Raw genomic sequence first — 11,130 nt, forward strand, 5'->3', positions numbered from 1 at the left:
TGTGTGTGTTGTGTGTGTTGTGTGTGTGTGGTGATGTGAGAGGGTGTCTGTGTGTGTGTGTGTGTGTGTGTTGGTGTGTGTGTGTGTGTGTGTTTGTGTGTGTGTGTGTGTGTGTTGTGTGTTGTGTGAGTGGTGTGTGTGTTGAGTGTGAGAGAGTGGTGTCTTGTGTGAGAGAGGGTGTCGTGTGGTGGAGAGATAAGGTGTCTGTTGTGAGAGGGGTGTCTGAGNGGGCCCAGGAGTTCAAAACTTTTAATCCCTATCTGATCAAATCAGATTTGGATTTTGGGGATTTCAAAACCAAAAAACAGGATTAGGATCACTTTCATATCCGATCAGATCAGGAAATCCAATCCAAGCTTTAATCTTGATCAAATCTTCAAAACGGGTAGTTCAAACCGACAACACAGGATTGGGATCAGTTTGATCCCAAAAAACTGGATTATCCTGATCCCACCAGAGGGGTGGATTTCCAGTGGATTACCAGAGCAAAATGTACTGTACAATTTATTTTAAAATATGTTTCAATTTAAATAAGATGGCAAAGTTTGTTAACTGAAATAATACACAATTTTTTGCCTTCATGGGAAATACATTTTATTTTTTCAATTTTTGCTCACGTTTGTGGTGGCCTATTTTGTTTTCAACCAAATTTTGATGACATAAATGTTTATGCTCAAAAAAGTATCACAGCAAAGATTGTCAATCACAAATGTAATTTAGATTAAAGTAAAAATATCTTCAACAAAAAAAAAGTCCATCACCTTTCAAATAAAAAAATATAATTAAACATTATAGATGTCTCTGCAATGTGGTCTCTTGTCTTCCTTGTATTATTTTTCATGTCCACTAGATGGCGATCGGTAGGATTAAAGCACTGATATTCAGGATCTAGTCATCTTGAAAAATCGTAATCTGGATCAGGCTGATCCGATCCTGAATTGCTTTGAACTCCAGGGACAACATCTGTCCGACTTGTCTGATCCTGGATCACAAGAAATGGGATTTCAAAATCTGATCGGATCTGATTGAGATTAAAAGTTTTGAACTCCTGGGCCCTGGTGTTTACTTACCATCCCCCAATATGTGGATTAACTCTCTGTAAACTAGTTAAAAGGTCTATCGAGAGAGGGGCTGGGCAGAATTGATGTGGCAACCCACCTGGGCAGTCAGAACCTCTGGCTGCTCTGTGACTTGTGATGTGAATTTCTCCGGCCGATACTTGTAATAAACATCAGTGTTTGACATCAAAGCTCCAACCCTCCTCCTGAGTCCTGACTCTCCATTGCTGCAGAAGTTTCCCTTACAGTTAGCAGAGGTTTTTAGTAAGATTTGGTATTAATTAACGTTTTCTTTATTCTTCTGTCTCGTCCGCTGCTCCAGAAATGATGAAGGTGCACTCCTGGGTGTCGCTCTCATAAGTGTCCCCCTCTGTCTTAACTGATCTGGGAAAAAAGGGGACATTTTTTCCGTATCAGTATGAGATTCTGATTTATAGCTTATTTTGTATGTTAGACAATAGACAATGGGCCTCATGCAGAAAGCGAGATAAGACATTTTATTGACATTTATACCCATTCATTTCTTGGAATCACAAATCCTTTCTTATTTTTACTTAGGAAATACAACATTGTACAAGTGGATGCGAGCACTCTTATCAGGAAAGAAAAACCTAATGCTTTCACAGTCCACCAAAAGGAAATCATAGGAGTTTTACATTTGAGGAACATAATAAAAGTAATATCATTATCAAATATTACATGTTAGGGGGTAATTATAATGATTGGATAATGAATTTCTATTGTTGCTATGATCCCAATAAAGATTATTAAAACCCTCGAAAGAGCATATTTCATGCGTTCAGCTTCTGAACGGCTTACACTCTGCTCCTAGATGCTTATTGATTTGATTTGAGTTCTGAAAAATCACATGTTAAAGTTGATTTAACAGTACGGTACCTCTATAACACTACGTCCGAAGTTCTTTTTCTTACAGCCTGTTCTTGTGCCATCCCTCTATTTGTTGGGTATGTGCAAGAGTATTATAAGTATCAAGCAGTATCAGGTGAGATTCAAGTATATTGCTACATAAGGCCCATTCTATACCAGAGTCACCCTCTACCTGATGAGGAGAGTCTTCCTCTCAGTGGTCTCAGTCGTCTGACCCCCCTCAGTCCCGTTTGTCAGGGCGTCAGATGAGGCCGTCTCCCCCCGGCCGAAACCAGGAGCTTTCTCCCCCCCAGTACTGCTCATGCCATCTGGGTTTCCATCTAGCTTTGAAGTGGCAGCAGAGCTATCAGAGACTGAAGCTGAAGTAGCATTCATGCTAACACCACAGGTGAGATAATGGCCTCCAGTTAGAGACAGTTGTGGGACCATGGTGCTCAGACGGCTGTCTTCACCCTCGATCAGAGTCCTGAAACAAAATAACAGTGAGTGAAGTCTGAATAAACGCTGCGTACAAAACGATATGCTTTCTCCTGACCAAATAGGTTTATATGATGTGGAAATAGCATGAGTTTGTGTTTTGTTCACCTGTAGGTGGTAATCTCAACCTCCAGAGCCATCTTCATGTTCAGCAGGTCCTGGTATTCCCGCAGCAGCATAGCAATCTTGTCTTTAGTTACTCTCAAATCCAGTTTAATCGCCTCTATGCGCTCCTGTTGAAAAACGATACATCAGAATGTCTTCATTTTAATGGTGTTTTGGGTCAGAAAGGGTATTTTATATCCATTTAAAATATCTCATGTATTATAGAATAACATAATGTCAGACACCTCCAAGTCCTCCACGTCCTTCTTGTATTTTAATGCTGAATCACGAATCTGAGCCTCCAAATACTCATTCTTCGTCGCCACACACACACACACACACACACACAGCGGTTTAATGCTAGGAATGAGTAGGAAAAGAACAGGAACAGGAAATCATACTAACATCCTTCTTGTAGCCTGCGATTTCCTCTCTTAGACTTCGAGTCTTATGGGCGTGTTTGGATGAGGCGCTGTTCAGGTCCTCAAACTTTGACCTGTACCAAGAGAACCAATATTAAAAGTTTCAAAAGATTATTAATGCCGTGTAAGGCCTTGCAATAGTATTTCTCGAATGTTCTATATAACCTGACAAAGTGTATTCATGTTGTTGATCTATTGTGGCAGACTACCTCTAGGTTTTTGGCGGCAATACTTTCATACTGAGACTGAATCTGTCTGAGAGCAGAGGAGAGGTCGGGGAGGCCGAAGGACACTTCCACCTTGGAGGTTTCTCCACAGATCAGCTGCATCAGCTCATCAATTTCCTTTGGGCGGATCAAAAACAACATAAGTTAGAAAAATAGCAATACATAACCCCACTTATAAAGCTAACTTAAATTGGATGGCCGAAACTGCCATGTCGTATTGACAATATATAAAAGTAAGATCTCTATTGAGCCAAAAGGATGCTGCAAAGTTTGTTTATAACTACACTTGTACTTATCATCGTGACTGTTTCTAATCATGTTAACGCTCTATTTACTGGTCCACCATAAGCAGCCACTGCAAATGGCAGAGTATTGGGAATATTGCTGGCCGGATTTGAACCAAAAACTCAAATATAAATCATGGCATGCTGTTTTACGCAACCTACACGGTCTTCCTGCGTCCTTTTCAAGTATGTCGTAGTTTTTAAGGCACTAAATGGCTTATTTGTTCATATAAAACTAAGATAGGATTAAAAACGATACCATTTATTTATGTTTTCAAGGAAGGTCCACTACACCACATGCTAGTCACAGGTGTCCCCCTCACATCATGCTGATAATTGCCAAGACTGCATTTACTCACTCGATCCATGTCATCCCAAAGTACAACATGTCATTGCAGTAATTACCAGCCAATTAAAACATGAATTGCAAAATGACAGGCATGCCAGCCACTGACTCATATACATGGTAGGCAGTGTGGCCGGTGAGGCAATACATTATCTCCTTATGAACTCTCTCCAGGAAGGCCCGCTGGACCTCAAGGTTTTCCAGATGTTTCTCCAACACAATCCGTGCTGTCATTGCTTTATCCACATCCTAAGACATTTAACAGTATGCAGTTTGAATTGTTTTTCGTGAAATATAAAGTATCTATCTTGTGAATATATTTATTCTAAGATTTTATCTGCTTCTTACCGGACGGAGATTCTCAATATCCTGCTCCTTCTTTTTACGGGCATCAACAGCCTCGTAGTATTTGGCCTTCAATATTTCGAACTGGCCCAACATCGCCTCCTTGGATTCCAAAGACATATCCTGTACAGATATACAATGATAAAACAGTTTTTAAATCAAAGAAATGCAGTAGAATAAAGGAGCACAAGTGTTGGTTGATTCTGACCATGACTGGCTTCTATAGTAGTCACAACAAAGTGTGATATACATATGTTGCAGCCATGAGAGATGACCTCCCTCACCCTCTGGACTCTCATTCTCTCTGCATCCCTGAGGAGTTCCTTCAGCTGAGTCTCGTACAGCTTCCTTAGGCCTGATGGTCTTTCATGGCGGTTCTTCAGGGACTCAATCTCTGCCTCCTGCAGCTTGTTATCTGACTCCAGGTTTCGCACCTACAAAAATAAATACAGGAGAAACACATTTACCTACTGATAACATGTTGAAAGCAAAACAACAACATAATTACATGATGTGTTTCTATGCATCTTACTATTTGTCCTAAGGTTTTGCATAGGAATAATTGAAGAAAAGGTTGTCAGATTGTCAAGAAATTCAAATGACAAGGATTTGTGTGACATTACAGAGCAGTACATCATCAAGTGTGAACATGCTCTTGCCTTTTCAATATACGCTGCTAGGCGGTCGTTGAGGAGAACCATCTCCTGCGTCTCGGTGGTGCGAGTCGCCATGAAGGCCTGGTTCTCTACCGCAGCAGCATCCAGGTCCAGTTGTTTCCCGAGCCCCATGGGTATCCCGAGGCACAGAGTTCCCATACTCACACTGCAGTGGAGGCAGAGGGTTTCCAGAGTCATTAAAGTTTTCATTTGATGGATGTTTTTATTTAACTGTATCATTTAAACCTGTTCGATGCTTATTATGCACTCACACTGCAACATTGTATCTCTCAATAAAGCTGCATTGGTGGTACTAGACACTTTTTAAGTTAATGGCAATCAACATTATGACCAGTGCTGGCGAGTAACTAAGAAAGGCACATTTAATGTAACATGTTAAGTATTTGTATTATACTTGAGTATTTCTACATTTCAAACACAAGTATTTAACTTTCATCCCAACATGGATTTGCTTTGAATTATATTGCAAATAAAAGTTATCAATACAGTATATCAGTTAATTAATTGTATTTTTGTATTCTGTATAAGACATTATTGATCCCTTGGTGAAAGTTACAAGCTGAAAAGCAGTATATATAAGAAATGAGCCCCACATATGTTAAAATACAGTATGAATATTTCTGATATTGAACATTCTGTCATTTTCCTGAATGTACATTTAGTATGCTTATGCTAATACATAGGATATATATAAACATCTGAGTAATAATGTCACCCCTGCAGGGCACTCACCTGCTCATGGCAGACTTGTTGGAGATGGCCCTGCGCCCCATTGACCCGGCAATCCGGGTGTAGCTGGCCGACCTGTGGCGGGACTCCCTGCGGGTGGGAGAGGGACTGGACACCCGCAACTTGTAGGCAGGTGGTGCGGCAAAGGCCCCCTAGAACTGCCGGCGGTATGAAGACATCCTGTCTGGACTGCGGCTCATGTTGACGCTCCTTAACTGTTACAGCTTCGAATGTGGACTGGAAACGGATAACTCATATACCCTCAGCCCTTCCCTAAACACTACAGAGGAATGTTGAACCTCCCCAACCCATGGGTGAATGTCTCTACAACCATCTATCAAGGTTACGTCAATTAACTTACTGTTTGAGGGAATCTTAATTGCCTAATGATGACGTTATGTTGATGACTCAGCTGCATAGGCATGTGTGCCCCCGTATTAACTGAACACATTACAGCATATTTATTAACAATGTTGCGTTGAGTGTTTTGCTCATTTAGTTTTCTAGCACATTATTTGTCAAACCATCCACCCATCAATTCATCTTACTCGATACATATTTTCATCCATTTTCACATTTGAATAATTCTAATATATCCATGTTCCATATATATTTTTGCCACATAACTTTTGTAGAGAAAAATAAATTGACTTTTTAATTGCGGAACAAAAACTCCGGAACCTTTCCATTGAATTCTCCGCGCTGCTCAGGGACGCTTTTGGTGTGACTCCTCTGTCTGCTTAGCACAACTACTTTGCCTGTGCTATCCGTTTCTTTGTTGTTAAGTTTTATCAATATAAAGTGTCCTTCTCTACCTCAACTGCTGCAACATGGCGGGAAACTTCTGGCAAAGTTCTCATTAGTAAGCTTTTATAAAAAATGTGTAATTTAACATCTTTATATTTAAATAACCGCCTGTGTTGTGAGGCCTAGCTTAGCCTAGCTGTGTTTCTGCGGCTGCTTGGTTTCTCCTGAACGGTTGCTCCGATATAAAATAGTGATTTAAATAAAGACAGAGAGCGAACAAATAAAAAACAAAAGCTTTGGTAAAAGACTATTCATAATAGCTTATTTTGATGTTGTTTCAGCTTTACGTCTGCATTACAGAAGGCTAAAACACAAAGGTTTATGTTGTGCTACCCGCTAGCTTACTTGTCGACAGTAAGAACAACCAGCGCAACTATGAGCATTTTGTAATATTTCTTTCTTTCTTCTAAGTCTTCAGTGGGTTCTGGACAAACAGGACCTGATGAAAGAGCGGCAAAAGGACCTGAAGTTCCTCTCAGAAGAGGAGTACTGGAAGCTGCAGATTTTCTTTGCCAATGGTAGTGGTTACATTTGTACAAAGACATCTATGTTTTAATGTATTTAATTGCATGAAATAACAAAGCATGATATGTATATTACCCATACAGTCCAACATTATCTATTAGATTGCATTTTTTGTCTATTGATGTGGACTTTTACACAATGTTTCCAACCAAACACTTTATAATGAAGGCAGGCTGTTTTTCTTTCAGTTGTTTATATATCTAATGTTGTCTCTTTCAGTGATCCAGGCTCTGGGGGAACATCTGAAGCTGCGGCAACAGGTCATTGCCACGGCAACTGTTTACTTCAAACGCTTCTATGCCAGGTAAGGATTATAGCATATTACAGATGAAAAGTTAGGAACTTATTTAATATTAGACTTTAATTATTGCATTGTGGATGTACAACTTAAATGGTGTCCTGCCATTAAGTCTGCACTACATTTGGAGCACTTATCGGACATATTTATCCGAATAAGTGCTTGACAATCATATCCACATTGCTAATGCTATTGTTTTTTTCTGAAACAATATCACTCGCCTTTAGTTTAGACTTTATATAAATATATTATCTCCCACAGATATATACCATTGTTTATTCAAGCTAGGGGAGGGGGGTGATATTGTTAAGATATATTTAATACTGTTATAGTCTGAGTGTGTGCACACAGTTCATCTTTCACTTAATGTATAATGCATGTTGTACCTTGTATAGATCATCAGCGTAACCTAATCTCCTCTGCATTTTATGACTAAAACCTACTTGTACAACGTTAACACACCTTAATCTCTTCCTACTTGCAGGTATTCCCTTAAAAGTATTGATCCCGTGCTCATGGCTCCTACTTGTGTTTTTCTGGCTTCTAAAGTCGAGGTATGGAAGTTGATGTGATGCCAGTGAGATGATAATGATATACCAGTAAAGTAGAAGCTCCTGTTATTTACGTGCTCTACCCATCTGATCTCAATTCAAACCTTTCTGTCCTTTCAGGAATTTGGAGTTGTGTCCAATACCAGGCTGATATCTGCAGCAACATCTGTGTGTAAGTCGCCCTGTTGAGCAACATATTTTAAACTTGCAAATATTACAAATATCAAAAAATTATAGATAGTCTGCAGTGGAGACGGTATAATCATGTTTTGGTTTTTTTGTAACAGTGAAAACAAGATTTTCCTATGCCTTTCCAAAGGAGTTCCAGTACAGAATGAATCATGTAAGTACAATCTCTCTAACAGTCGACTTTTAAAGCATTTAGATGCTGTTAATCAGAGCTTTTTGCACAAAATGTGACACAAAAACTAGCATTAGGAATACATTTCATTGCATGTAGCAACGTAATGAAGACGGCTAAAGTCATGTCAGCATTCTAATAACACAGTGACAAAGACGTGAGTAATTGGAGTGTCCAAGTGTGGGTTTGGGTTTGGGTCAGCGAGCGAGCGAAGTTGAGCTAAGTGTTTCATACTTAAGTGTAGTGTGCCCATGCTAAAACAAAGCAAAATTAAGAACAATTTAATTCAACAAAATTAAACAATACCTCACCCCCAAAATTATGTTTTTTTTTCCATTGACCTACCCTGTGTAACCTTACATCTGTGAAGGAAACATTATTTTTCTTACATGCCTTCAAAAGAGCAAAAGAGCAGAGGCATTTGTTCGATGAATCCAAGTCTATGCGCGTGCTTTTAACAAAAGCAAATCTATATTAATACACACTGCATTACTAGTCTCAATTAGTACAGTGATTATTCATGTGTTTGGGAAGTAGTTGGCATATAAGTGGGTAAAAGAGTCTTGGGTTGTACTGCAAACATGTGTAATCAGATGTTTGATATAGTCTTGCTGTTGTTGAATGTGGCCCCCATTTACTTCAATTCATCAAGACTATTCTATGTTTTTTTTAATGTTTTATTCAAACATTTTAGGTCACACAGTGAGATAGAGGTGCTCGATTATGGAAAAAATCATAATCTTGATTATTTGGGTCAATAATTGTAATTGCGATTATTAAATGCGTTTATTCATTGATTTTGAAAACATCCATTTATTGGAGAAAAAAAATGTGAACAGTATGTTTTTAACAATTGATTACCCTGAACTTTAAGTATAATTTAACTGAAAAAAAAGAAGTAATAATTATAATTTTTTTTTTTTTAAAGTAATAATTATAAAAAAATAATCGTTTTATTTCGATTACGTTGTTTTCGTAATCGTTGCAAGCCATAATCGTAATCGCGATTTAAAATACGATTAATTGAGCAGCCCTACAGTGAGTTATTAATATACAAATTGTAATTATGGTGGAGTATTCCTATGAACCACTCAAATGTACTATTGTATCAGCTGTGATATGAATCAACCACCTGATTGTGTTCCTGCTTCCTCTGCACAGTTATGTATGTGCTGCTGTGCTACATAGCAGCATTCCAGGAGCTCCTTACACTCTGTCCCAGTGTTGCCCTGTCAATGTCTATCAGTACGCGACATTCCACAACTATTGTTTGCAAACCTCTGATAAAAATATAATGGCTGTGCTACACGGCTTCGACCACGGCTACCCGCGAGCGCGCATTACTTCTGCGCAGCATTTCTCACTGTGGAGTCAAGTGGTGTCTCCCGTCAGGATTTTATTGTCCAGCACCTTCACTCAGTTGTGAGACCGTCACCCCAGCTGTTCTGACACACGCTGCCTGTCTAAAAGCTGTGTAAACTATTATTTATAGGGAGTGGCTCACACAGCAGAGAACGAGTTGGCGGGGTGCTGCAACTTCTACACATCATTTATCATATTCAACCTGCAGACAAAGTAATAGCGGTCGTGGCACGGTGACAAACGCGTAATCAAACAATAACAGTCTGTTTGAAAGGTTAAGTAATATCTCTGAAAGTCATGCTCCGTGACAACATTTAGAGTAATGCAAAGTCTGTTTTTAAAGGGTCCCTATTATGCTCACTTTAAAAGTTCATATTTGTATTTTGTGCATCATACCTGTGCTGCAACACCTCTTTTCACCCTCTGTCTGAAACCAGAGCCCAGGCTGCTCTGATTGGTTAGCTGGCCGGCTCTGTTGTGATTGGTAAACCGCTTAAAGATGTACCGCCGCTTATCACGTACAATGTGTTGGAGTGCTAACCAATAGAAGCGCGTAAAGAGTGTTAATAGAGAGGCAGCTCAGCATGATCAAAACATACATTTTAAATGAATATGAATAGCTGTTAAAGTAAACTACAAAATACATTCATTGCTTTTAGTATAACACATTTTCAACATTTTTGCAATTGCATTTAAAGTAACAATTGAAATGTGACAAAAACACTTTAAGTCTGGAACTGCTTGTTTTCTTGTACCGTGAAAAGTTATTGAATTAAAGTTTGGGAATGTTGTTACAAGTTCTGAACGTTCCCAAGTAAATCCAAAAAGAAAAAAGGTTGTACAATTTTTACGCATTCTATGTATTTTTTAGTTGAACAGTCATCTTTAAAGAGCCAATTCACGCAGGCTGACACACAAAACAATAGAATCGGAGGGATGAAAGCCTCTTTGAAACAATGCAATGCACTCAATGACGGAAACACAATAAACCACCCAAAGAGGCATTCTCATTGATTTTGAAGTATTGTTTTCATCCTGGCAATGCTTTGATGAAGTCAAAGTGTTGTTGACTATGAGAAATTGACATCTGTGTTTCTTTCAAGCATTGAAGTCAGTTTAGCTGATATGTTCAATGAAGTTTTAAATTGTGTCTTTACAGATACTAGAATGTGAGTTCTACCTTCTGGAGTTGATGGTGAGTGGAAATATCTTTGTACCACTGCTGCTGTGCTGTAGGTTGTGTTTAGCTTGAATATTGGGTTCTTATTGAAGATCTGATGTTTTTTCAGGACTGCTGCCTGATCGTGTACCACCCTTACAGACCCCTGCTGCAGTACGTGCAGGACATGGGACAGGAGGACATGCTGCTGCCCCTGGCCTGGTACGATGCCCTCTGTGTTCATGAATCCTTCTCTTTTAACACCCTTTAAAGGTCACCTATTATGCAAAATCCACTTTTTCATGTCTTTTATACATAAACATGTGTCCCCTCTGCGTTAAGAGATTCTGAAAGTTTCAGGAACAAAAACCCCCTCTCTTTTTGTCCTGATCCATTTATATAAAAACCTGTCTGAAAATGAGCTGATCAGATTTTGGCCACTTTATGATGTCATAACGTTTTGTCTCGTGTAACCATTAGCCAATGACCAACCAAGGTAACCCCCCCCC

The 11,130-nt window shown here is 39.1% G+C and overlaps 2 protein-coding genes across 2 annotated transcripts in view; one reads left to right on the forward strand and one right to left on the reverse strand.

Moving 5' to 3' along the window:
• Nucleotides 1-1,351: 1,351 nt before the first annotated feature.
• Nucleotides 1,352-6,127, reverse strand: ngs (notochord granular surface). Its single transcript, XM_010792601.1, is given in 12 exon segments — nt 1,352-1,442; nt 2,119-2,412; nt 2,532-2,656; nt 2,774-2,853; nt 2,903-3,043; nt 3,159-3,298; nt 3,965-4,056; nt 4,156-4,275; nt 4,437-4,586; nt 4,812-4,974; nt 5,562-5,773; nt 6,107-6,127. Coding segments are annotated over 12 exon segments (1,629 nt in total).
• A 150-nt stretch (nt 6,128-6,277) lies between these two features.
• ccnc (cyclin C) overlaps nt 6,278-11,130 on the forward strand; it is an 8,885-nt gene continuing 4,032 nt past the window's right edge. The window contains exons 1-8 of the mRNA XM_010792589.1: nt 6,278-6,420; nt 6,777-6,883; nt 7,110-7,194; nt 7,673-7,742; nt 7,860-7,911; nt 8,027-8,082; nt 10,622-10,657; nt 10,752-10,843. Coding sequence (XP_010790891.1) covers nt 6,389-6,420; nt 6,777-6,883; nt 7,110-7,194; nt 7,673-7,742; nt 7,860-7,911; nt 8,027-8,082; nt 10,622-10,657; nt 10,752-10,843 — 530 coding nt within the window. The 5' untranslated portion in view covers nt 6,278-6,388. The remainder of the gene's footprint in view (nt 6,421-6,776; nt 6,884-7,109; nt 7,195-7,672; nt 7,743-7,859; nt 7,912-8,026; nt 8,083-10,621; nt 10,658-10,751; nt 10,844-11,130) is intronic.

The sequence above is a fragment of the Notothenia coriiceps genome, unplaced genomic scaffold (assembly GCF_000735185.1).
Source record: "Notothenia coriiceps isolate Sejong01 unplaced genomic scaffold, NC01 NC01_scaffold00036512, whole genome shotgun sequence".
In the NCBI taxonomy this organism is placed as follows: Eukaryota; Metazoa; Chordata; class Actinopteri; order Perciformes; family Nototheniidae; genus Notothenia; species Notothenia coriiceps.